At 40.0% G+C, this 27,214-nt stretch overlaps 2 protein-coding genes across 6 annotated transcripts in view; one reads left to right on the forward strand and one right to left on the reverse strand.

Annotated features, from left to right (window-relative positions):
* The window catches only part of atp8a1 (ATPase phospholipid transporting 8A1), a 363,676-nt gene extending 348,462 nt beyond the window's left edge, over positions 1-15,214 (forward strand). For all 5 annotated transcript variants that reach the window (XM_072252785.1, XM_072252787.1, XM_072252786.1 and 2 more), the window contains 3 exons: positions 1,840-1,932; positions 10,889-10,980; positions 11,763-15,214. In XM_072252785.1, the coding sequence (XP_072108886.1) occupies positions 1,840-1,932; positions 10,889-10,980; positions 11,763-11,860 (283 nt within the window). In that variant the 3' untranslated portion in view covers positions 11,861-15,214. The remainder of the gene's footprint in view (positions 1-1,839; positions 1,933-10,888; positions 10,981-11,762) is intronic.
* A 5,479-nt stretch (positions 15,215-20,693) lies between these two features.
* Positions 20,694-26,270, reverse strand: shisa3 (shisa family member 3). Its single transcript, XM_072251853.1, has 2 exons — positions 25,395-26,270; positions 20,694-22,069 (listed from the first exon to the last, which is right to left on the reverse strand). Exons 1-2 carry the CDS (start codon positions 25,666-25,668, stop codon positions 21,543-21,545), a joined length of 801 nt encoding a protein of 266 aa, XP_072107954.1. The 5' UTR covers positions 25,669-26,270; the 3' UTR covers positions 20,694-21,542.
* Between the last annotated feature and the right edge of the window lie 944 nt (positions 26,271-27,214).

The raw sequence follows: 27,214 nt of genomic DNA on the forward strand, positions 1-27,214 counted from the left end.
AGATCAGAATAGAACAGGCTAATGTACTGGAACGTGTCAAGGTAAGGGAAGAGGCAGTGTTGGAAGTTTTGAAAAACATTAGTCCAGGTAAGTCCGCAGGGCTGGATAGGATTTACCCAAGGTTACTACAGGATGCAAGGGAAGAGATTGCAGCACCATTGGCGATGATCTTCATCTCCTCACTGGCCACTGGAGTAGTACCAGAAGACTGCAGGATGGCAAATGTTATCCCTTTGTTCAACGAAGGTAATAAGGATAATCCTGGGAGTTACACACCAATGAGTCTTACTTCAGTGGTGGGCAAGCTATTAAAGAGGATTCTTACAGACTCGATTTTCAAGTATTTGCAGAAACATAATCAGATTGGGGATAGTCAGCATGGCTTTGTAAGGGGCAGGTCATGCTTTATAAGCCTGATTGACTTTTTCAAGGAAGTGCAAAACAAGTTAATGAAGGTTGAGTGGTGGATGTGGTGTATATGGATTTTAGTAAAGAATTTGACACATTTCCCCATGGTAGGCACATTCAGAAAGTCAGGAAGTATGGAATACAGGGAAGCTTAGATGTGTGGATTCAGAATTGGCTTCCCACAGAGGGTAGTAGATGGACTGCATTCTGTCTGGAGGTCCATGACTAGTGGTGTCCTACAGGGATCTGTTCTTGGACCCTTATACTTTATGTTTTCTTATAAATGATTTAGATGAGGAAATGGAAGGGTGGGTGAGTAACTTTGTAGAAGTCACAAAGGTTGGCGTTATGGATGATGTAGAAGGTTGCCATAGGGTACAGTGCAACGTTGACAGGATGCAGAGCTGGATTGAGAAGTGGTTCACTGTGGAATGTCAAACGATGGTAGAGTACAAAGATAATGGCAGGATTCTTCGTAGTGTGGAGAAACAGAGGGATCTTGGGGGGTGTCAATATCCATAGAACCCTCAAGGTTGTCACATAAGTTGATAGGGTGGTCACGAAGGTGTATGGCGTATTGCATTTCGTTAGTCGGGGGGATTGAGTTCAAGAGCCATGAGGTAATCTTGTAGTTCTATAAAAGTCTAGTAAGGTTTGACGTATTGTGCTCATTTGTGGTTGGCTCATTATAGGAATGATGTGGAAGCTTTAGAGAGAGAGAGAGTAGAGAGGAGATTTACCAAGATGTTGGTTGGATTAGAGAGCGTGTGTTATGAGGAAAGACAATGAGCTAGGGGGTTTTCTCTTTGGAGTGGAGGAGGTTGGGAAACTTGATAGAGGTGTACAAGATAATAAGAGGCATGAAAAGAGTGGACAGCCAGCCCCTTTTCCCCCAGGGTGCCAATGCTAATACAAGAGGACATACTTTTAAGATCATTAGAGCGAAGTATAAGAGGGATGCAGAGTGTTAGGTGCATGAAATGCACGGCCAGGGGTGAAAGACAGATACATTAGGACATTGAAGAGACTCTTAGAGAGGCAGATGGATGAAAGAAAAATGGAGGTCTCTTCGGGAGGAAAGAGGTGGATTGATATTGGAGTAGGTTAAAAGGTCAGCACAACATTGTGGGCCGAAGGGCCTGTGCTGCACTGGTGACTTGCATAGAATTATTCAAACAAGAATTTTTTTTGTAAATCATTATATATTTTCTTTTAGTCCCAGTTTTAATTCACTTTCTATTTACAAGCACTTTTAGCAAAGCTATAATATGCTTTAATGCACATCGGGAATGATGTACAATGCTTTTGAGAAGTTGTTTTATTCCATGTGTGATTTTTCAAATGCAAGCCAGACATATTTTTGAGGAACAGACTGAATAATCCTTAATGATTCTGTACCCTGAAAAAAATCTATTTAATGTTTTCTTTCAGCTTTAAGAGAACTTTTTGTAAGACTATGGTGGAAGAGGTGCAGGAACTGGAAGCACAGTTTCGGGATCCAGGTGCAGCTGTATATGGCAAAAGGTACCATAACAAATGATTCTTTACAAAGTTACTGTTTAAATGTAAAAGAACATATAAGAGATGTGGGATACTGTCTATTTTAGTAACATAGAATTTGTGCTTATATTGTAGAATGAAAAGACACAATTTCAATTACATCCCATGTCTATATAACATATTAAGAGTGCTTTATCAGGCAGTGGGCATTGAGTGGATACTTGGAAAAGTTGGAGTAAAATATGGATAAAATGACGATGTAAGAACTTTCTGACATTTGGAAACCTGTAGAGAAATATTAGAACAGAGATGCTAAAGGTTTCTGAAACCTGAGGCTAGCAAATGACCACAATCTGAATGCAAAAGGTGAAGAAATAATGAGGTAAAAACTGGGGCTGTTAGAGGGTGATTACAATGTTAAAGTTACAAGGAAATAAGAAGAAAAACAGGGAATACACACTAAATGCTGATGGAATGCAGCAGGCCAGGCAGCAACTATAGGAAGAAGTACAGTCGACATTTCGGGCCGAGACCCTTCGTCAGGACTAACTGAAAGAAGAAATAGTAAGAGATTTGAGAGGGGGAGGGGGAGATCTGAAATGATAGGAGAAGACAGGAGGGGGAGGGATGGAGCCAAGAGCTGGAAAGTTGATTGGCAAAAAGGATACAGAGTTGGAGAAGGGGGAGGATCATGGGACAGGAGGCCTAGGGAGAAAGAAAGGGGGAGGGGAGCCCAGAGGAAGATGAAGAGCAGACAAGGAGTGATTGTGAGAGGGACAGAGAGAAAAAAAAAGGGGGAAATATAATAAATAAATAAGGGATGGGGTAAGAAGGAGAGGAGGGGTAGGGTCTGTGGAGCAGATAACACACCAAAAGTAGTGGAAGTAACCTTGTACAGTAATAGTATTGAATTAAGGTCATACAGAATGGAAGCAGGTCCTTCCACCCAGTTGGCCCATGTCAACTAACATTCTCAACTAACCTGGTCCCATCGGCCAACATTTGGCCAATATCACACTAAGCCTTTCATATCCATCTACCAGTGCAAGTACCTTTTAATGTTCCTGTTTCAAGCATTTCCTCTAGCTGGTCATTCCATTTACTGACTGCTGTTTGAGAAAAATTCTCACAAAAGGTCATCCAAAACCTTTAATACCATTTAATTTTGTTCAGAAAGTGTATCGAATTCAAACTTGAAATCCCAAACATAATTTGGTTTAATTTCCAAAGTGCAGATGCAATTTAATACTTACCATAGTATTTCTTGTGTTATTTTTGCATGTGGAGGCCACTGATGCCATTAAGTATCCTTATGAAGGTGGTGGCAAGCTGCCACTTTGAACTGCTCCTGGTAAAGATGCTCCTGGGACTACTGGTTTGGGAGTTCTAGGATTTAGACACAACAGTGTTGATGGAAGGAACTTTAAAATGGTGGCATTCTTGTGTTTTTGTTGTCCCCCCCCCCCCCCACCTTTCTGGGTATTGAAAGGAGGGTTTGGACAATATAATTAAAAGAAGCAGGAACAGTAGGTACGCCAGCACATAAAGACCCGGCATGGAATTTCAAATCTCTTACTAGCTCTTCTTTCAGTTAGTCCTGACAAAGGGTCTCAGCCTGAAACATCGACTGTACCTCTTCCCAGAGAGGCTGCCTGGCCTGCTGCATTCACCAGCAACTTTTATGTGTGTTGCAGGAACAATAGGTGCTGTACTTGTAGATAATGTGCTGTGCATTAATATACTAACACAAGAAATACAGAGGGAACAAGCTACTTAGCTGTTCATGCCTTCACTTTTCAAAACTGCATATCCTCTGAATCTATCAATATTTAAAAATCTAGTTATTTCTGTCTTCAGTGCTCTCAGGGACTGGGTATTCAGATTCATGCCTTGACAATGCTGATGTCCTCTTATTACTACCATCAAAGAACTTGAAGACATACACTCAATGTTTCAGTGACAGCTTCTTCACCATCAGATTTCTGAATTCCTGTGTGTGTGTGTGTGTGTGTGTGTGTGTGTGTGTGTGTATATATATATATATATAGTAATTTAGTTTTTTATTATTATGTATCGCAATGTAGTGCTGCAGCAAAACATCAAGTTTCACGACATATGCCAGTGATATTAAACATGATTCTGATTCTAATTCCGCATGGCCAGTCTATTATTTTGAGGCTACGATGTCTGGTGTTTTCCTTGGCTTGTTTGTCTAGAATCTTATCTTTGTACTCCCTTGGCAAGTCCCAAAAGGAACTTGCACTTTTCAGTAAGATCGCCTCCTGTGCTTCTAAAATTGAGAATACTATATAGAGTGTAATCACTCTGCCTAACGTTTTCTCAAGTGATAAACCCACCATCCCAGAAATCAGTTCATTTGACATGTTCTTGTCCATTCGCTTTACCTGTCAATATTCGCTGAAACACCACTGTATCCTCCTTAAACCCAACCCCGTCACCCAGCCGTATATCATCAGCAAGTCTGGACATATTATACTTGATTCTCTCTGATAGATTATTGATAGACGTTTTGAACAGCTTAGACCTCAGCACTGACCCATGTGTCACCTACCAGCTACAGCCTCCCAATTTGAAAATGATTAATTTATTTCTACTAATCTATGACCATTAACTAATCCTCAGTTTGTGTCAATATATTATCTTCAATAATAATTTTGTTTAATAATCCTTTGTGTGGCACAATAGCGGAAAGCTCCTGCAAGTCCAAATGCATCCTATCAACTATTCTCATTACAACATAAAAACATAGAAACATAGAAAACCTACAGCACAATACAGGCCTTTCGGTCCACAATGCTGTGCCGAACATGTACTTACTTTAGAAATTACCTAGAGTTACCCATAGCCCTCTATTCTTCTAAGCTTCATGTACCTATCCAGGAGCCTCTTAAAAGGCCCTATTCTATCTGCCTCCACCACAGTCACCAGCAGCCCATTCCATGCACTCACCACTCTCTGCGTGAGAAAGCTTACCCCTGACATCCCCTCAACCTACTTCCTAGCACCTTAAAACTGTGCCCTCACGTGTTAGCCATTTAAGACCCGGGAAGAAGCCTCTGGCTGTCCACATGATCAATGCCTGTCATCATCTTATACACCCATAGCAGGCCACCTCTCATCCTCTGTCGCTCCAAGGAGAAAAGGCCAAGTTCTGTCAACCTGTTCTCATTGGGCATGCTCCCCAATCCAGGCAACATCCTTGTAAATCTCCTCTGCACCCTTTCTAAGTTTCCACATCCTTCCTGTAGTTAGGTGACCAGAACTGAGCACAGTACTCCAAATGGGGTCTGACCAGGGTCCTATACATCTGTGACATTACCTCTCATCTCTTGAACTCAATCCCTGAGCTGATGAAGGCCAATGCACTGTATGTCTTCTTAACCACACAGTCAACCTGCACAGCAGCTTTCAGTGTCCTATGGACTCGGACCCCAAGATCCCTCTGATCCTCCACACTGCCAAGAGTCTTACCATTAATACTATATTCTGCGTAAACATGAGGAATTCTGCAGATGCTGGAAATTCAAGCAACACATATCAAAGTTGCTGGTAAATGCAGCAGGCCAGGCAGCATCTCTAGGAAGAGGTACAGTCGATGTTTCGGGCCGAGACCCTTCGTCAGGACTAACTGAAGGAAGAGCTAGTAAGAGATTAGAAAGCCACACTCGGGTTGGAGGAACAACACCTTATATTCCGTCTGGGTAGCCTCCAACCTGATGGCACGAACATTGACTTCTCTAGCTTCTGCTAATGCCCCACCTCCCCCTCATACCCCATCCCCCATCCGTTATTTATTTATATACACTCTTTCTTTCTTTCTCTTTTTCTTTCTTTCTCTCTCTCTCTCTCTCTCTCTCTCTCCTTTTTCTCCCTCTCTCTCCTTTTTCTCCCTCTCTCTCCTTTTTCTCCCTCTGACTATACCCCTTACCCATCCTCTGAGTTTCCCCTCCCCCTTTTCCTTCTCCCTGGGCCTCCTGTCCCATGATCCTCTCATATCCCTTTTGCCAATCACCTGTCCAGCTCTTGGCTCCATCCCTCCCCCTCCTGTCTTCTCCTATCATTTTGGATCTCCCCCTCCCCCTCCCACTTTCTAATCTCTTACTAGGTCTTCCTTCAGTTAGTCCTGGCGAAGGGTCTTGGCCTGTAACATCGACTGTACCTCTTCCTAGAGATGCTGCCTGGCCTGCTGCGTTCACCAGCAACTTTGATGTGTGTTGCTTGATACTATATTCTGCCATCATATTTGACCTACCAAAATGAACCACCTCACACTTATCTGAGTTGAACTCCATCTGCCACTTCTCAGCCCAGTTTTGCATCCTAATGATGTCCTGCTGTAACCTCTGACAGCCCTCCACACTATCCACAACACCTCCAACCTTTGTGTCATCAGCAAATTTACTAACCCATCCCTCCACTTCCTCATCCAGGTCGTTTATAAAAATCACGAAGAGAAGGGGTTCCAGAACAGATTCTTGAAGCACATCACTGGTCACCAACCTCCTTGCAGAATATAACCTGTGAAGTTAACGACTCTTTGCCTTCTGTGTGCAAGTCATTACTAGATCCACAAAGCAAGGATCCCATGCCTCCTTACCTTCTCAATAAGCCTTGCATGGGGTACCTTTTCAAATGCCTTGCTGAAATCCATATACACTACATCTACTGCTCTACCTTCATCAATGTGTTTAGTCACATCCTCAAAAAATTCAATCAGGCTCATAAGGCACGATCTGCCCTTGACAAAGCTATGATGTCTATTCCTAATCATATTATACCTCTCCAAATGTTCGTGAATCTTGCCTCTCAGGATCTTCTCCATCAACTTAAACCACTGCTGAAGTAAGACTCACTGGTTATAATTTTACAGGATTATCTCTGCTCCCTTTCTTGAAAAAGGGAACAACATCTGCAACCCTCCAATCCTCTGGAACCTCTCTCGTCCCCATTGATGATGCAAAGATCATTGCCAGAGGCTCAGCAATCTCCTCCCTCACCTCCCACATTAGCCTGGGGTATATCTCGTCCAGTCCCGGTGACTTATCCAACTTAATGCTTTCCAAAATCTCCAGCACATCCTCTTTCTTAATGTCGGTATGCTCAAGCTTTTCCGTCCGCAGTAAGTCACCCCCACAATCGCCAAGGTCCTTTTCCATAGGGAACACTGAAGCAAAGCATCTCCTCCGGTTCCATACACACTTTCCCACTGTCACACTTGATTGGTCCTTTTCTCTCACGTCTTATCCTCTTGCTCTTGTAGAATGCCTTGGGGTTTTCCTTAATCCTGCTCACCAAGGCCTTCTCATGGCCCCTTCTAGCTCTCCTAATTTCATTCTTAAGCTCCTTCCTGTTAGCCTTATAATCTTCTAGATCTCTATCATTATCTAGTTTTTTGAACCTTTCGTATGCTTTTCTTCTTGACTAGATTTACAACAGCCTTTGTGCACCATGGTTCCTGTATCCTACCATCCTTTCCGTCTCATTGGAATGTACCCATGCAGAACAGCACGCAAATATCCCCTGAACATTTGTCACATTTCTGCCATACATTTCCCTGAGAACACCTGATCCCAATTTATGCTTCCAAGTTCCTGCCTGATAGCTTCATATTTCCCTTTACTCCAATTAAACGCTTTCCTAACTTGTCTGTTCCTTTCCCTCTCCAAAGCTTACGATACAGGAGATAGAACTGTGATCACTATCTCCAAAATGCTCTCCCACTGAGAGACCTGACACCTGACCAGGTTCATTTCCAAATACCAGATCAAGTACAGCCTCTCCTCTTGTAGGCTTATCTACATATTGTGTCAGGAAACCTTCCTGAACACACCTAACAAACTCCACCCCATCTAAACCCCTTACTCTAGGGAGATGCCAATCAATACTGGGAAATTAATATCTCCCATCATGACAGCCCTATTATTATTGCATCTTTCCAGAATCTTTCTCCCTATCTGCTCCTCGATGTCCTTGTTGCTATTGGGTAGCCTATGAAAAACACCCAACAGAGTTATTGACCCATTCCTGTTTGTAATTTCTGCCAACAGAGACTCAGTAGACAACCCTCCATGACTTCCTCCTTTTCTGCAGCTGTGACACTATCTCTGATCAGCAGTGCCACATCCCCACCTCTTTTGCCTCCCTCCCTGTCCTTTCTGAAACAGCTAAAGCCTGGCACTCGAAGTAGCCATTCCTGCCCCTGAGCCATCGAAGTCTCTGTAATAGCCATAACATCACAGCTCCAAGTACTGGTTCACGCTGTAAGCTCATCTGCTTTGTTCTTGATACTCCTTGCATTAAAATAGGCACATCTCAAACTATCAGTCTGAAATTATCCCTTCTCTATCACTTGCCTATCCTCCCTCTCACACTGTCTCCAAGCTTTCTCGATTTGTGAGCCAACTGCCCCTTCCTCCGTCTCTTCAATCCTGTTCCCACTCACCCCCCCCCCCGAGATTCCCATTTAAACTCTCCTCAATAGCCTCAGCAAACCTTCCTGCCAGGATAATGGTTCCCCTCAGATTCAAGTGCAGCCCATCCTTATTGTACAGGTCTCGCCTGCCCCAAAAGAGGTCCCAATGATTCAGAAATGTGAATCCCTGCCCCCTGCTCCAATCCCTCATCCATGCATTTATCCTCCACCTCACTCTATTCCTATACTCACTGTCACGTGGCACTGTCAATAACCCTGAGATTACTACCTTTGAGGTCCTGCTTCTCAACTTCTTTCCTAACTCCCTGTAGTCTGTTTTCAGGACCTCCTTCCTTTTCTTATCTATGTCGTTGGTACCAATATGTACTACGACCTCTGGCTGTTTACCTTCCCACTTCAGAATGTTGTGGACGCGATCAGAAACATCCCGGACCCTGGCACCTGGGAGGCAAACTACCATCCGTGTTTCTTTCCTGTATCCACAGAATCACCTGTCTGAACCCCTGATTATAGGGTCCCCTATCACCCCTAAACTTTAACAGACTGACCAAACATAACGTCTCTTTATCATGCAGTTTTGAGTAAGTGATAGACTGAAAATAACATTTTATGCAGCTGCAGTGATGTTTTGTATGTAGGTTGTAACTACTCCAGGGACCCTGGCTCGTTTGGACTCGTCACCTATTCTTTTCGCTAATCTTAACTTTGGAATATTACTTTAATATAACCATTACACAATCTAAAATAATGGACTGATATTTAAGTGCCTCAATTACCTCATATGTTCCATATTTTATACTTTTATTCCACTTAATTGCCTTCTTTTGCACACACCATTCGTACCTCCAGAAACCAATTAATAGGGAGTACACAATCCATCATTTGTGTTTTTGTTTTAATCCCTCTTCTTTGCTTTCACTTGTCTCATTCTGTTATGTTGACAAAAATATCTTCTATTTATGTAGTGTTTTATCACATCCCTAGGAGGTAATTAGGAAATGATTGAATGCACTTCAAAGGTAATCTATGTTACTCTGTAAGCAAACTGAGCTTGTAATATAGGTAAAAAATTTTAAATTCCCTTTTTTTTATTAGTTCCTGATGAGATATTTTAATTTTGTTTATTATTTTGCCTGTACCTTTATGTGCTGTCACTTAAGTATATTTGAACCGGTGTATTTGCAGCTATCTTTTACTCACTATTTGCTCCCAAGCTAGTTTTCATCCAAATGAAGCTCGATACTTTAAATACTTACTGCAAGAAACATTCTGGCAGCAAAGCTGAATCAACGGGAAATATTGTCAGCAGATAGAAACTCCATTGTATCAGCATGAGTTGCCCAGAGAAACTGCACTGTTTTCACGGTTCATGCTGTGAACACAAAAACTGAACCTATTAGTATCCTTCAGTGCATTTGTAATCATTTGCACAAGTGCAACTGTGATAGCCCTAGTATACAAAGCAACCTGGTTATTTACTTATTTCCTTCTGTTAATTACCCCATCACGAATAGTCCACAACTTAAACAAATGCTTTACAGAAGGTACAGCAGACTTGCATACAATTGCAAAAGAATGTAGAATACATTTTCATTGGAAGATGATATACTAGTAAGATGTTGCAGTTTGAAACTTTATCACTGTGATATTCTTTCAGTAAATCATATATGAAGTATATTCTATGCGTTTGCAGATTTTGTTTCACATACCACAGTGAGCTTGCAATCTGTAATGCCTCTTAACTCTTAAAATATGAAATCTAATTCAAAGTTTAGGATTTGACTGAAATAATCTCCTCAGGAAATGGCTTCAAAGCAACACCAGCACATGTTCTGACATTTCAGCCTATCTGTAATTATATAGCAGTCTGCAATACTTATAAACTGTAACTTTCCTGGCCCTTTTATTTCTCATGTTCAACAAAAAAGATAGTCAAGCGTTTAAAAACATGCTCATTGATGCTGGGATTCCCACAGCTTTGTCAGTGTAATTTGATGGTGTTACCAATCTGTACCTATTTTAACTTTCACATTGCCTGGTGTAGCCCTCGAGCTTGAAATGTGGCAAGAACTAAAACAAATATAAGTTTATACTTTATCCAAAAGCGAAGTACAACTTGAACATTAAAACTTTGAAATGAGAACTCAGCATATTGAGTGTCCGCAGCCCAAGGTGCTGTAATGTATCTCAGTACTTTGCTTAAATGTACAAGTGATTTTCTCTCTTGTTAAATATATATACAGGTAACAGTATACTTGTGAGGAATATCGGGTGAACAATGCTGTTGTATAGTTTAATATAATTTAGAAAAATCTTGGAATTTAGGCATATTATTTATACTGGCTAAATGTTGATAGTTGATAAAATTATTTAAAAACTAGTTTCTTCATGTTTAGTGAAGATTTAGCAAATTGGCATTTATAAATTTAAAAGTATATATTTTTAAGAAAGTCACATTTTTGAAAAGTAATTATTAATGATCTTACCCTGAAGTATTTCAAATAATTCTGTCTGTTTTCTGAAAAGTTTAAGTGAAAGAGCTCAACTCTTGAAGAATGTTTTTAAGAAAAATACTTTCAACTTGCACCGTTCTGATTCATTGCAACAAAGTTCATTACGTGAGTATCTTTCTTCCTCAGTATTTCCATTTTGTAACTCCAGCACAGGGTTAGGAATTATATTTAAATCTCTACGCTTCAAGTTAGCTTTGGCTTCTATTTAGCTCCTGTTTTCTCCCATCTTTTTCATAGTCGGTTGTGTTACAAGCAGATACGCAGAATGAATGATTTCTCTCTCATTTCTGACCTTAGCAGGTGCAATGAAAGGAGTAGAGTCACACAGGTATAAGTACATGTTCAGTGCCTACAGCTTAACTGAACACCTGGTGAGGTACTAGCAAATATTCATCAGCATTAATAAATCTATTCATACTAAGGTGTAAACATCATGCTTCTTGCGCATTTAGGAGTTCTCTGATTTATATTTTATCACAGTTTATCTGACTGCATTTTGCCTTAAAAACAAATGCTGTGTTATAAATATGAAGGCTTAAAAAAACAGCTGTTCCTAGTCACTTACAGATGCTATTTTCATGTTAACAAGATTATATTAAAAATGACTCCTTGTAAATTAAAACAGACAAACTTTTAAATGAAATGATAGTTCATCTTGTCTTTTAATTTTCATGTCTGCTAACCTTCAGGAAAGTAAATAGAATTAACTACTCTAAACTCCAATCTATCTTCTATGACTAAATGCCATCTGCTTCGGTATTGCCTGCTGAGAAAGTGATTTTTTAATTATTGATAATACACTGACAATACCCACAAGGTGCATCATTAATCCATCCTTTTCTATTTTAATGAATTCCTATGCATAACGTGCCACTTTATTTTTATAGATGGATATGCCTTTTCCCAAGACGAGAATGGCATTGTGTCGCAATCTGAAGTGGTCAGGGCCTATGACACCACCAAGCAGAGACAGGATGACTGGTAAACAGTTAATACAGGAACATGAATTCCAAAGAAGTACTTTCAGCTGAGAATGGGACTTCAAGCTTTGAAATATCCAACTTTGCAAAATCATGCTGTTACGGTCTTGCAAAGGCATGAAGAGGTTGGATTGTGTGTTTGATGAAAGGGAGAAGTGTTAATCAGTTTTGTTGCGTACACAATAGACACAAACACTGTGCAAATCCATGTTGTATAAATTCACTGCTACAATGCCAACACAATACATGTTAACAACTGGTTTGGCTGGACTTGAAATTTGTCATTTTACATTATTGGGCTGACTTTTGACATTTTGAATATATATATATATATCTATATATATATATCTATATCTATATCTATATATATATATATATATATATATAGATAGATAGATAATTTATTATTTTTAATTTAAATTCTGATTGTTATGAGCATTACTTTAATGTCTTTGTTCTAACAGAGTACTAATTCCTAAATTTTACTGTTTCATTTAATTGAATGAGCACTGATTAAACCTTTATACAGATTTGCCATTTTCCCCCCTTTTGGATATTTAATATTTGTCGCTATAACCCAGACAGATATTTTGAAGCTTTCTCTTTGTGACTGCCTTATAGATTCTTCATGTAGAATGATACTGAGAGAAATACCGCAGAATCAAAAGTGACATACTCATGTGCCAAATAAATCTACAAAAGCAACCTAGGATGATTCTTTGGTCAAGGCACTGAATAAAATGCAGAATTAATTTTTAAAATTTCAAATGCTAAAACATACTTCATTGAAATAGTGTTAAACATGGTGCTAGTGCTACTCTTGTAACTGTCATTATTTTGCCAAAATTAAAATTGAGCTTTGTTAACCAACATGTTGTCTCATCAAATGTTAGAATTTGCCATCAGCCCTATGCTTCAGTGTACTGCCATTAGGTATGGAACAAATTTCAAGTCCCATTTGTACTTTTTCTTGTTCACTCTGATGGGTGTAATTTGCACATGCAATGACTTGTTGAAAGATTTGACTAATGCCTTTTTGGCACTTGCTTCTGAACTTGTCTATCTCAAATTATGGCCTTGGATATGCTTTTCTCTGCCTAATATTCAAATCAAATTTCAGAGTGGAAATAGTGTTGTATATTCTGTGCCTGGCTACATCTGCAGTGTATGCTTGTGTTAGTGACTTTCTAATGGATTTAATATTCAACAAGCATTTCCAATCTTTTTAATGTCCAAAACAAGAATCTTTGCATCCCAAATAAAAGAGTGCAGGGGAGAGCGTTTCTGGTATGTAGTACTTTTACATAACTTGTTTTAAAATAATTCCACTGGGGAGAAAATTTCTATAATTCACTATTTTGTATCCATTGAAATAGATAGTTACTACCTGTATACCTTTCCCCTTTTCCCCTCCTCTGTCTTGCAGTTTACCATGGACAAGTAAGATCTTGTGGTTACAGAGAAAAGATTAGATAAAATGTTGACTTTATTTTGTTACTGAACACCATCTTAACAGGATCAACAGCTTATATTTGATATTTACCTGCATTATTTAATTATATATTTAGACATGCCAATGAACATGTAGCCAATTCTAGTTCACTTCTAAAGTTGAACTTAATTTGTTTTTGGATTAATTTCAGCAGTATTGTTCAATCAAAAATTAATCTTACATCACATAATTGCTAAAGAACTGTCATTTTTACAGTCATTTTATTTATTTCCAAATGCAAGTTTAAGTTCACTTTACCTCTATTATCTATAGTTATATAGTTATCATACTTTATGTATGTCAGATAACCAATGTGACCTGCATGTAGGATTTTACATTTTCATCTCCTGGAAGATCATCTTGTCAAGTTTATTCACAGGTGTTAGTACGTTGCTTTCTTTGCATTAAATTCCATTATCTGCAATATGTAACCCATATTTCAATAACTTTTAATAGCATTCCGATCAAAACTTGTCCTTAAATAAATATTAGTTATGATATAAACTACACACACACAACGTAAAGGGCATTTTAGTAATCCAGTTTTATCGTTGACTTTTCACCACAAAGCATCTAGATTTGACTCTAATACTGATTATGAATGTGGATTTTAGCGAATAGTGAGGTATAAAAGGTAAAAACAATTGAACAAACTCATATGCACAAGTCCAGCATCCTGCCTGTTTTGCAATGTTCCAGTCTGTAAACTGAGTAAATCAATGTTGAACACAAACGTAGTAGAATGAAATATTTAAAAGTATGATTTGAGAATCCAGTTTCTGTTATCTCCATTTTCAGCTTGGTGTGATGAGATATTCAATCTCTGTGCCATGTGTTCTGTATTTGTCATAAACAACCCTTGAATGTTAAAAACTTGGAGGTTTCAAAGTATGTAATTGCTTTGTGGTGTTTTAGTCAATGATAGCTGTTGCCTCTCCTCTCTGGGAGGTGTGTTGTGTAGTCTGGTTTTCCTGTCTGTATTGTTGTCCAGCTGCATGAGGTAGAGTATTACATGGATATTTTTGTGCACGACAAATGTTTTGTCGTTGCTACACATTCTGTGCAAGATTAGAAACAAATGATGCAAATTAATGAAAGGTTGCACCATCCAGCAAATTTCAGTTGATAAGTAGTGTGTTTCTTCACTAATTATTGTGTGTATTCAGTTTTGGAATAAAACTGCTAAGTTATGTCATATATTTGGATTTCACATTTGAATTGCTATCTGTTTTGTTTTGTCAATGGTTCTGTCTAAGTAGACGACAAGATGTGTACTTTGCTTTACTTAGCCTTAAGACCACACAGTCAAAACAGATATAAAATATTCTGATGTATTTTAAATTAATTGAGCATTACTACAATAAGATATCAATTGAAATGGATATGAAATTTCAAATATTGCCTTGGCTGGTTTGTTTAATGTGACGGTGATTTTTTTAAATGCACATTCATTAGTGATGGTAAACAATTTGCCTCTGTTGTAAATCATGTATATTATTTTAAATTAATTTATCATTGCAATTTAATGCCTTGAAAGTTGTGTAAAGAAGAAACATACTTTGAACATTGGGTTAAGGTTTTTCTGCCAGACTTGCAGAATGATTAGCTTTCTGTAGTTTGGTTTTGCACTGCATGAATAATGACGTTCAAATTCAATGTTCATAGTATTCCTCAGGTTTAGTTTTAAGGTTTAATTTAAGTTACCGTAAGGACATGCACTGTGTTTTGTTCTAAATCTTAGGTTCCTTTTTTCTCTGTTAACTTACCCTTGACTTGTGAATTGCATGGTGGTAGTTGCATCCCTTAAATGTTCTGTCTTTTGATTGTCATATGGATCACACAATAAAACTAAATTTACAAACCTTGATCATTTGTGTGTTCATGCACATTTGGCTGTCTTTTTTACAATCGGAAGACAATACTGGACGTTAAGAACTTAAAGTACTGCAGGTCTACCCCTGTCAGTGAGTTGCTTGTTGGCAGAGGGGCTTGGAGCGTACCGTGTTGCTGCCTGCTGCAGAAAGGCATCTAAGTCATTGCACGAAGGCACTGTGCAGTCTTAACAGCAGGTGATTTCCTCTGACGTTTTCTTGCGATCACAAGACCCTGTTGGACATTGGTAATGTAAAATACTGCAAGTCCAGTTCACTGGTTTTATTAGTGAGACCAACCACAGGCGAGCTACATGGTCTCGGTTGTAGCAAGGACTAGGCCTCATGCCACGGACTTGCCTGGTGCAGTAATCCAGTATGGTTTGGCATCTATGCTACATTGGCAGCTGGCCCCCTCCTGTCAGTGCTGTCCTCTAGTGTTCGCTCAGTGGATTGCTTACCTGCAGACTGCTGAGAACTACTTGTTGTTTTGGCAACACCCATGCTTCATCAAGTTACAGTACATATTGTTCAAGAACTTGGACTATGTATTTTTTTGTGTGACTGTATTTTTCTGCTATCATATATGTGCCTTGTGCTGTGAGTAACTGTTGATACTATGTTTTTCACCTTGGCCCTAGAGAAATGCTGTTTTGTTTGGCTATATTGATGGGTATTCATGTATGGTTGAATGATAATTAAACTTGATCAGAATGATTGATTAAGAAAATTCACAACATCATATTCAATGCAACAGTGTGACCAACTCTATTGCAAAAAGAAACATGAAAAGGGGCAATTTGAGAATGAAGTGTATCCTACAAGGTAAAGTTTACTTAAGAGTAGAGTCATGGATACAATGGAAACAGTCATATAGATTTTCAATGGTAGGATTGTACATTCACTGGCCACTTTATTAAGTACGCCTGTACACTTGCTTGATAATACAAATATCTAAGCAATCATGTGGCAACAACTCAATACATAAAAGCTGCAGACATGGTCAAGAGGCTCAGCTTTAGTTCTCACCAAACATCAGAATGAGGAATAAATATGATTAAGTTACATTAACTGTGGAATGATTGTTGCTGCCAGACAGGGTAGTTTGAGTGTCTCAGAAACGGCTAATCTCTTAAGATTTTCACTCAGCAGTCGCCAGAGTTTACAGAGAATAGTGCGAAAAACAAAAAGACATCTAGTGAGTAGCAGTTTCATGGGTGAACATGCTTGGTTAATGAGAGATGTCGGAGGAGAATAGCCAGACTGATTCAAACTGACAGGACAACGACTAACTCAAATAACCATGCATTACAATAGTGGTACGTAGAAGAGCATCTCTGTGCGCACAACACGTCAAACCTTAAAGTACATGGGCTACAGCAGCAGAAGACCACAAACATACACTGTGGCCACTTTATTAGGTACAGAAGGTTCCTAATAAAGTGGCCACTGAGTGTAAGTAGTGATGGAAGGGGTCACTGAAAACACAAACTCGATCGCTGGATTTTAACCACAAAAATGATGTTGATTTTTTTTTGCCAGACTTGTGTCTAGTCATTGCATGCAATTCTAGAATTTGTAAGAGATATTTGTGCCATAATGAAGCAGTGAGGAAAGTTCAAAAAATTAACTTTATTTCCATTGGAGAAGTAAAACAGAAGGTGCGCGCACTGTTTGCACAAGATAATTAGCTGATAAGAAGGAGTTGGCCTAATGATTATCGGAACAGACTGATGGCCAAATGACCTAATTCTGCTCCTATATGTTATGGGTCTTATTACTAGGAAGATTAGTAGGAAATTTTAAAGGAAGTTTTAACGCAGAGTTTAAATACAGTAGAGCTTTGTCAAAAATCCCTAAGATTCAATAGGGAATTGGTTTTATAGCTGGAAAAGAAGAATATAGAAAGGTAGATAAAGTTGGGATTACTCAAATTCCAGTGGAAGTCTAATAGCACACATGATTTTGTGCTCTCATAATTTTTGTCATACAAGGCCTATGTAATGAAAGCTTATTTGAGATCAAACTAACTTATATGCAATTAGATAACTTGAAAGAGTAAGTGTTATATTTTTAAAATGTCCAAATACAAAGATTGGCTGCAAATAAACTCCCTATAATTAAATGGTGACTCTTTCAATTTTGCACTGTTACCATTCAGGTTCTGGAAGGGATAGGAGTCAAAAAAAGTGGCATTTTGATTTGTGCATTAATTGTCATGAAAACCACTCATCCCTCTAGTATGGACAACAAAATCTAGTCAATACTCTTTTATTACTCAAGCTTTTGACTTTTCATAATGCTCTTTTCCCCTCTATTTTTAGTTGTCTCTTTTGATTTGTCATTGCATTCAGATATTCAAAATTACATATCACTTCCTTCCACTTCAAGATTAATTTCAAAATTCTATGGAATGATTAAGATCCAAAACCAAAACAATGTATTGTGCATCAGGCAACCCTCCTCTTACCTCTATACTGAGTTTGAACGTGTTCCTATCCCAGGCAGAAGTTTGCAGAATAAAGAAGGGCACACCATCAGCAGTGAAGTGTTACGTACTGTACATGTCACCCACATTTCTCATGTGCAAACCTCATCATGAGGTGCAGAGGAGTGGTTTGGACCAAATCCCAGCTACAGAAATTGCTGAAAATTCTTTGGCAATCAGTTAGTTGAACCATAGCCCCGACTTAACTAACCACAAATAAGGTTGTCAAAAACTTTTGTGTTTCAGCAACAGAAATAGTTTGGTTAATATTTCTTTCTTAAAAATGTATTTTACAAGAACGAATCAGTGAGGAAGACCCTGTACCAGATCTAACCTGGCAGATTATTGGAGAAGTTCACTACCTGAAGTGGGGAAAGGAGGTTTTGGACTTTTACAGACAGACAGACAGACAGACACACACACACACACACACACACATATATATATATATTTGGGCTATGCCAGCGTCATCCTGAAAATATGCCCCACAATTTCTTTTCCTCACTACAATTCTAAGTGTCTCAGTAGTTTAGTTGACTAGTTGTCAAATGAAATTGTAAGACCTGAAAAACACAATATTGTTCCTTGAAAACGTGGTGCCATAATTTTTTACAGTACATAGTGTGTTACCAATTTAACTGGAGCCATGCAATCTAACAAGAAGGGCAAAAGTCTAACTGAAGACCCAAAACAAATTGGGAAAATTCCTTTCCAAACTTTTTGATTGAGGGTACTTGTACTTATCTCGCACATGAAGCAAATGTCAGATCTTAAAAATCAGGTTCAGATCACTTGAAGGAATAATGAATTGTCATCCACCACAATTGTAGCAACTTGTTCCATAGGTCTATAATTCTCTGGTTAAGGAAAAACCTAGCATTCAACCTGGTTCTCTCCCTTCCCTGTTAGTGAAATAATTGATAGGGTTAATTCTTCCATAATTCTCATTAAGTTACACAAATGAAAACTTTCCTAGAACATTTTGCTAATGAAGGGTTAAGAAGCACACATTAACTATTGGGCAATAACTCTTTACCTAAGAAAAAGTTATAATTGGCTGCTTTTGATCAGATTACATGCAGGTAAATGATTAAATAGCAGTTTATGTTGATTATTAATAGCTATAAGAATGTATGATTGGTAATTTTATCCTATATATGCAAAATAAGGGATTATTAGAAGTTGCACAAGATCTAAATTGGTCAATATCTGTATAAAATTAACAATTCTGAGCAGAAGTTTTAGGACAGTTCAGTGACAGTTCTCCTTGTGCACACATAAATGAAATGCAATTGGAAAACAAATACTGGTTGTCAGTCCAGTTGTTTGATGATTATACCTGTAACCAATACTGTTCCTATCAAGCTAAAGAGAGAATTTCTCCATGCTGTACGTTCCCTGGTAGATACCACTTCCAATAAATTTGGACGGCACGGCAGCATAGCAGTTAGTGTCATGCTATTACAGCCCCAGCTGTCTGGGAGGAGTTTGTCTGTTCGCCCCACAACTGCATGGTTTCCTCTCAGTCAGTCAGTCAATTGGTCACATGGGTGTAATGAGGCAATGCGAGTTTGTTGGGCTGGAAGAGTCAGTTACCCTGGTGTATCGCAAGAAAAGCATAAAATACATAAAATCCCGGTTTGAACTCAAGTTCCTTGTGAGTTGTTCTCTGAACATGAAGCCTCAGTCAGAACCAATCTGAAGTTGGGTTTACACAGAGCTGGCTGCATACAGCAACTTGAATGATAATTCAATTGATTAATGACTTAAGAGTTTGCGGAAGCAAGGCATATTCCTAAACCCAATGTATTATCAATATTTCTAAACCTTAAATGTAAATCTACATGTTGAAAACTTAAAATTATTCATGAAGGTAATGTGCTTTTTTATAGTATAATCAGAAAAGGGTTTTCATTTAATGATCTTTGAACTGAAGTTCCTATGTTCTATAGGGTAGTTCCTTCAACTCAGTCCCTAAAATTTGCATTATTTTGTAAAAAGGTTACAAATATATAACCCAACCACTATTTATTCTGGAAATTTGAAATAACAGGAATAAATTCAGAGCCTAACAGCCAGCAACTATGGGGAGAAAAAAAGTTCTTTCCCACAGATACTGTCTGAACTACTAAGCATTTTCTCTGTGCTTTATTCCCATTCCATAGACATTCCAATTATCTGATAGTGGCTCATTTTTGTCAGACTCCATGACAAAATAAAATGTGCTCACAATAATTGTGCCAAAATTCTTTATCGTAGATTTGATTTTAAAAAAATACTAATGCTCATGTTCTGTGTAAATGTGAAGAACCATCCTAAAGTTGATGGTTATGATGATGATAACAACTTTACATTAACTTCTTTTCTGAAAGTCTAGAATTGAGAACCTCAGTCCTTGTGCCCGCTGTCACATATGTTGTGAGAAAAGGTTGTGAAACACTTACTCCTACTGGGGCACAGGCTGCCAACAGCAGCTTGCCAGGGTCATCTGTGCCAGGACTGTCCCTCAGGTGTAGCCTATCCTTGAAGATCCCTCCCGTTCCAGGGATGAAGTCCTTGGAACTTCTGCGGGCATTTCAGTTTACGAGACGAGTGTTGCTGCCCTATGCGGAACACTCCTCCTTTTGCCCTTTAGTAGCTGGAATTAGAAGAGCTTGGTTGGAAAAGCAGGCACGTTTGCCCCTACTAGAATCAAGGACTCAGTCCATTTCATACAAGGTATTTCTAAGGTGATAAATAGCAAGCTGTCCTTGATAATCATTTAGGTCTGCATACTTTGTGATTTGACCTACTGAACACTGTTACTGAACTTCAGGAACATTAGAACTGTGTGTATTTTTCCATAGAAATAATACCTGCTACTCAATGTCAAGCATAAAGTAAGAGATCAAACATCAAGCACCTTAACGAACAATTCTATTTTGCATACTTTATTAAAGCAATTTTAATTTCAGATCTTTAAGTTAACATGATTTTGGAATAGACATCTTATAAAATATTCCTATGCAATTTTTCCACTATAAATTTAGTTTAGTCATTTAATTAAATGGTAAAGTGATTACTAAAATAATTAGTAATTTTGATGTCCTGTAAATATGTGGAAGATGGGTCAGAATCAAGAACAATGTTGCACAATTTCTCTATAAATTAATATTTTAAAATTTCAATATTTAGGTAAGGCATTCAAAAGAGGAAGAACTTAGCATATAGTATTTTTTAAATGACCCTTAAGTTGATATTCAAGTTATTGGTTATTCCACGGAGTTTTCCTAGAGGATTCTGTTACAAACTGAGATTTCAATATTTCACTTTATTATGTACACTTGTAAGCTTGATTTCAGTGGCAGGGATGAGATTCATAACTCAAAACTCATTTTAGTGGATAACGTTCTGCTGGTTTCCAGTTATCATTGGCAGATAAATTGTACATCAGAGAAAGATGGTGCTCTTTCCCTGGACCGCACCTGTAAAGTGAAATGGCTCGCTAGTTCAAAGGTGATTTTAACGTCATTGTTAACGTCATGTACTCTTGATGACTTAAAAGTTACATTTTCTGTGAAAAATAACAGGACAAAGGATCAATTTAGAAAGCAGCACCAATTGATCACCTTCAAGATAATTGTGAGGCGGACCAGGCCTATCAATATTTGCCAATATCCCCTTTGGCTGAACCTACAGTGGGACGTAGCTTTCAAGCATTCTGTTCCGTGTCAGTTGTCTAGCAGCTGGAGACTGCACCCACCATCACAACTGTGAAACAACCCTTTCCAAAGGGGAGAGAAGGTTGCTTCATGCTGCTGCTGTTTGTAAACAATCTCATTCCAAAACATCCTCTCTTATAAACCTGCGTTGTATATCACTTGTTCAGTGTTCTGCGAAGTTGTGCTCTGGGACTTCAAGCGATTCTGGCTGAAGTCATTGAAATTTTTGCTCATTGTGAATGAATCTGGCTGCAGGCCGTAGGCGAAGTACTGCTGGGGAACGAGGAATCCCTGGCCCTGGTTGAGGTGCAGGCCCTGTCCGGCTTGTAGGCAGCCGGGGGAGCTGTAAGCTGGCGGAGGAGATGGAACCAGACAGCCGTGTCCTGGCTCGGATCGGCTGATGGAGAATCGGTGGATGGAGCCTCCGGTCGAGCTGGAGCTAGTGGCAGTACTGGACTGTCTGGAGGGTGTCCGCAGGGTGGTGAAGGTTGGGATCATGGGAATAGTCTCTGTCTGGTGATTCCGCATTGAGAACCGCATAGGCTGCGGGTTTGGTTGTTTGGGTCTGAGGCAGGTACAACAGTAAACTGCCACGAGGGAACCCACGATGATAAAAGCGATAAATATTGAGCCAACAATGAGAAAGGGCACGTAGATGGGCTCTGCAGAGAAACAGAGAATAGCACTGAATTAGTAATATGGTCAGAGATTGCAAAATGTAATCTGCTGGGACACACGTAAATCTCAGTTATATAAAGAGAGATTAAACATGGATTGAATTATTTTATAGCCAGGCAAAAAATATTGCTGGAGGAAACACAGGTTTAGTCTCAATGAAAGCATCTCTAATATCTTGAGCCCTATTATGCAAATATCAGCTTATTAAATAAAACAAATTACTATGTTTGTTGGCTGATTAATACAGATTGGTGCAGAAGTTATGAAGATTTTTTCGAAACTTGCCCGATTTCCTTCTACGACGATAAATCGCGAAATGAGAAAGCTCCCTGCCGCCTTGATAATATTCTGCTGTGAAACTGCGTCGCAGAGTAAATTACAACGAAATTAGAAACCCATTAACCTCCAATATATATCAGATAACTGTTCAGCAGAGTGACACGCCGAACCTACAACGGGCAACCAAGTAATGGAGGAATCGAAACTATTAATCACGTTGGTTCCGACGTGACCTGGCCGGTGTCGGTAACGCACGGTGCTTGCTGGCAGAGGCGGGAAGATTCATGTTAACCAGCACTTGTAAGGCGTTGAGCATAACTCGTATCCCCGCACTCGCACTCAAACGGTTATCGGTGGGTGGGTTGACGGATTGTAAACTGACACTACCTGACAGTGTCTTCTTACAGAGCATAGGAAGATTTGTCCTGCAAAATATCTCAGGCAGCGGTGCGAGGATCGGATTTAGTTGTGACTGAGCAGTAAAGCACTCCAAACTACATTCTATATATTGGCTCCCGTCGATTAGTACAAATAGAAAAATTGCGTTGTTTCAACAAAATCGCCAAAACCTAAAAATGCAATCGTGTTTTTCCATAAATTTAATGTCGATTCTTTATGTACATTGTACAATTAAAACAGTTTAAAATGTGTCGATTAAAATGTCTTTTACAACAAATATTACTTCTACATCGTAATAACTGTAACTCCTGAAAAAAACTCTGCCTTTTTACAATTTTGCCGAATTTACTGACAAAATAAGGCTAAAGGATTACAAAATGCTTAAAGGTAAAAGTTAAGATGTTTTATGTACAAACGTTTCTTATTTGAAAAGGGGTTAGAATTTTGGGCAGAAATGTCAATTTCACAGACGAAAGGAAATAGAAAACTCACATAAAATCGCAATTGATTTGGAAGAAATATTCTTAGAATGATTATTGTGCAATTTTTTTTAGTTCAGACAACTAATAGAATTTCACTAACATCTCCGGATCCAACTTCACGGAAAAACTTATTTACCCTCAACCTTCGAACAGGATGATTTTGATCATTGTTTGATGTCAAGATAATTTTTTCAAAGCCCTGCATTTCTTCTCCCATTGGAACACTCCTGAAATATTTAAAACACAACAAACTAACGAGGGGGAAAAACTGTTCCAACCACAGTGTTGAGTGTGAATAAGGATAGGTACGAAATGTCCTTTACAAATACCAAATAACCCCGACAGCAACTCCACTACCAGTCAAAATTTCGACATTAAAATCGATCCGTTCAATATACTGGTGTTTTCAACTAAAATGTCTAATTTGTCAGTAAATGATTTTCAAATATATGGCTAATCGTGTCAACTAAACACTGTCTGCACTTCACTCTAATCTCTCACCGAACCCCTACCAGGCGGGGGATGAGATAATGATTTGAACATTTTGGACAGATTTAACGAGAAAGGCGGCGTCACTTGAGCAAAGACCCACAGGTTTACTGGAAATAAAATACCACCCTACGTTCCCCTTCTACCACAGTCGAGAAACGACAGGGTTTGACTATAGCCTATTTGCTAAGCAAGAGGCCGCCTGAGTTTGGCGTGGAAAATGAATCCTTGTGTTAATATCGTGCCGGATATTAGATTTCGGCTGATATCATGCGCTGGGCGGAGCGGAACTCCGTGCATCTGATAGAAAGTTGAGGAAGTTTGAAACTGTCCCGGCGATCCCAAGAGATCCATCAGTGTCACGTTCCGGGGATTGTGGTTGTATCTGATACCAGGAAGAAATGTAAGACGAGCCTGGATCTCTGAGGTTATCAATAGAGAAGCTGTCACACAGACACTCGTTATCCTGGCTTACCTTTCCCTCCCTTTATAGATGAGGCTAATGCAATTTCATGCTTATCTGACTCACTGAAAATTCACATCTCAAGCTAGCACACCACGTTCATATATTTTCCATCTCCATCTGTAATACAATCGAGCAGAAATTAAATCTGTTTAAATTGACACCCAAAGGCTTGCACGGACCTTTTCAAAATCTAACCTGGTTCGACTGAACCTGAATGCCACTTTGAAAACAAATACTTTATTACATCTCTAAGTTACAGGCGGCAGATGTTAATTAACTAATCAACTAATACGAATAACTAACGAATAAAATGTGTTCAAAAGCCCGTGAAATTTTCTGAAAACAAAACTCCAGACAAGTCTCGCTTGCAGAAAACTCGCTCCTCCAATCTCCCCAAAGACTAAAAGGTTCTTTACAACGCATTATAGCCGCAACCACCGATATTCCTACGGGTTACAGTCCAGGGAAAGTCCAATATTGAATCCGTCAAATATTTTTAAGGTCCTATGGAAACCTTTCCCCACCAAAGCCAACACTTTCAATAGAGATTTTCTCTTAAGCCATAAATAAATTCAGTTAGCATTTCCACTGGTACACGCGTATTATGTTTGTTAGGGCGATGCCCCTGGTGATTTCGGGCAAACAACTATAGAAATGAAAACTGTCTGCAAACAACACACAACTAAAAATAAACTGATGGTAATTGTTGAAAGGGCGAATTGCACGAGCAAAAGTTTAACGAAATGCTGAAAGTGTTTGTGGCGAGGAGCTATCAATAATTAGCTGTGCAACATGTATTTCGTCCATGTGTAATGAAACTGAGGAAGCAGCCCACATGTACAATTTGAGCATCCTAAATCAGAATTGGGTTCCGGAGACGAATGGTTTGTATGCAAGTGATAATGTTTTGGTGACCGCGAAAAAATACACTGAAAACGAAAGTTACTATTTTACCAGAGCAGGTTTGCTAGGTTGCGTGTGATTTCCTTGATTCAGATGGCCCGGGATAGGGATAGGTGATTCAGTTGTTGTTATCACCCGAAATAAAAGCCCTTAATCTGATAGTATCCGATGGCGCGATATTGCAAACGCAGTTATTTAAAATACCACAACGGTTAACCAACAAACAGAGCCGAGTCCCTAGCGGGGACCGCGGGTGGGGGCAGACGGCGAGGCTCCGGGAGTGCCACTTACGTGCCGCCGGGTTGGCTCCGTGCCGCTCCCTGTCGTTGGTGCAGCGCCCCTGGGCCAGCCTAGCCGCCGCCGCTGCGCAGCAATAACGCAGGGAGCAGGAACCGCAGCAGATGGCCGCATCTTCGCGGTCGTAATCCTCCGGGCACTGAAAGCCGTCGTGCCACTTCCCGGTGCCGTCTATCCAGCCGTGGCAGAACTCGCCCTGACCGCTGCAGACGGCCACGCTGCAGGTGAGGAATCCGAGCAGCAGGCATGGCAACACCCCCGTCACCATCCCGACGAGTTGAGCTGACGGGGGTCGGATCCGGATCAGCCTTCCTCCAGCTCCGGTTTCACTTCTGTGCGACTGTTGTACTTAGCATTGTTTCGCACAGATTTTGTTTTTGGAAGTTCTCACCCCACGAGTGCAGAGTTTCATAATAGTCCCCGGTGCTTTTTTTTAAAAAAAAGCTCGAGCAGTAAACCAGGTTTTGTTTTCAGTTGGCAGAAGTAGTGTAGTTGCCCATATTCCCAGACAATGGGAAGTGAGCGCGCCTTGCCGCTGCTGGCACAGGGAAGCCCGTCTCCCCAGTGCGGGACGCGTGGCTCCGGGGAGAGATCCCCCAGCCAACACTCAGGTGACGGACTCAGTTCAGGACAGTGCCGAGCCGACCTGAAGAGAGAGGCATCTGCGTCAGTACAGTGGAAGGCTTCAGCATCTAAAATAAGTCGCCAGCATTATGCCGCCGTGCATAAAATTATTCGCGGATCTGATTTCTTCCGACGCCTGATGGTGCTTTTTTGACGCATCGAATTGTCCTCTGCAGCCAGGACATCCAATTTAACCATTAACCGCCTGACAACTGGTTGCAAATGTTCTTCCACTTTTTCCTCGAAAACGAAGTTTGCTTATCTGCGAAGGCAGGGGCGGAAGGGGCGGAAGAGAGTCCACAGCATGTCATGACCTCTTGCAGTGCATCGGCCGGGTGGGGGGCGGGAAGCGATGGGTGGCGAAGTCTGCTGCGGGGAAGCCAATCGGGGGTCACGGCGAGCCACCATTCTGCCCCTATCCAATGCGCGCACAAGGGGGCGTGCGAATAGGTGGCGACTTGTTGCAGGTGTGACTATCCTTTTTCCCTCGATGGGAATTGCTGAAAGATTTCCTACATTCACGTCCAAGCTGTTAAGAAAAAGCCATCAGTGTTTCTCTCAATAAGTCATGGGGTTGTATATTACAGAAGTTAGCTCTTCGCCCCACCACTTGTCTGTGCCGACATTCAAATTATAAAGATCTTAACTATCTGGTGTATTTGTCACCTATACATGGAAACACTGAAACATACAGTGAGATGCGGCTTTGGTATCAACAATCAATGCAGTCCGAGGATGTGCTGGGGCAGCCCACAAGTTCTTCCAGCACAACATACTTACTAATGTTGGGGGAAACCAGAGCCCCTGGAGAAAACCCACATGGTCACAGAGAGAACGTACAAACTCCTTACAGACAGCAGTGGGAACTGAGCGCCAGTCGCTGGTATGGTAAAGCATTACGCTAACCACTACTCTACCATGCCTCCCTACTGGAATAGGGGGAGAAAATCCACATTGTCAAGGGAGAACATACAAACTCCTTACAGACAGAGGCAGTAATTCCTACCTAATAGCATCTGCTGCATTAGATCTGTAATCCGACATGTCAGTCCTTGACCTCCTCTCCTGCCACGATGAGGTCACGTTCAGGTTGGAGGAGTAACACCTTATACCCCAACTGGGTAGCCTCCAACCTGAAGGCATGAACATCGATTTCTTGAACTAATTGTAATTTCTCCCCGACCCAACAT

The sequence above is a fragment of the Mobula birostris genome, chromosome 3, assembly GCF_030028105.1.
Source record: "Mobula birostris isolate sMobBir1 chromosome 3, sMobBir1.hap1, whole genome shotgun sequence".
Lineage (NCBI taxonomy): Eukaryota > Metazoa > Chordata > Chondrichthyes > Myliobatiformes > Myliobatidae > Mobula > Mobula birostris.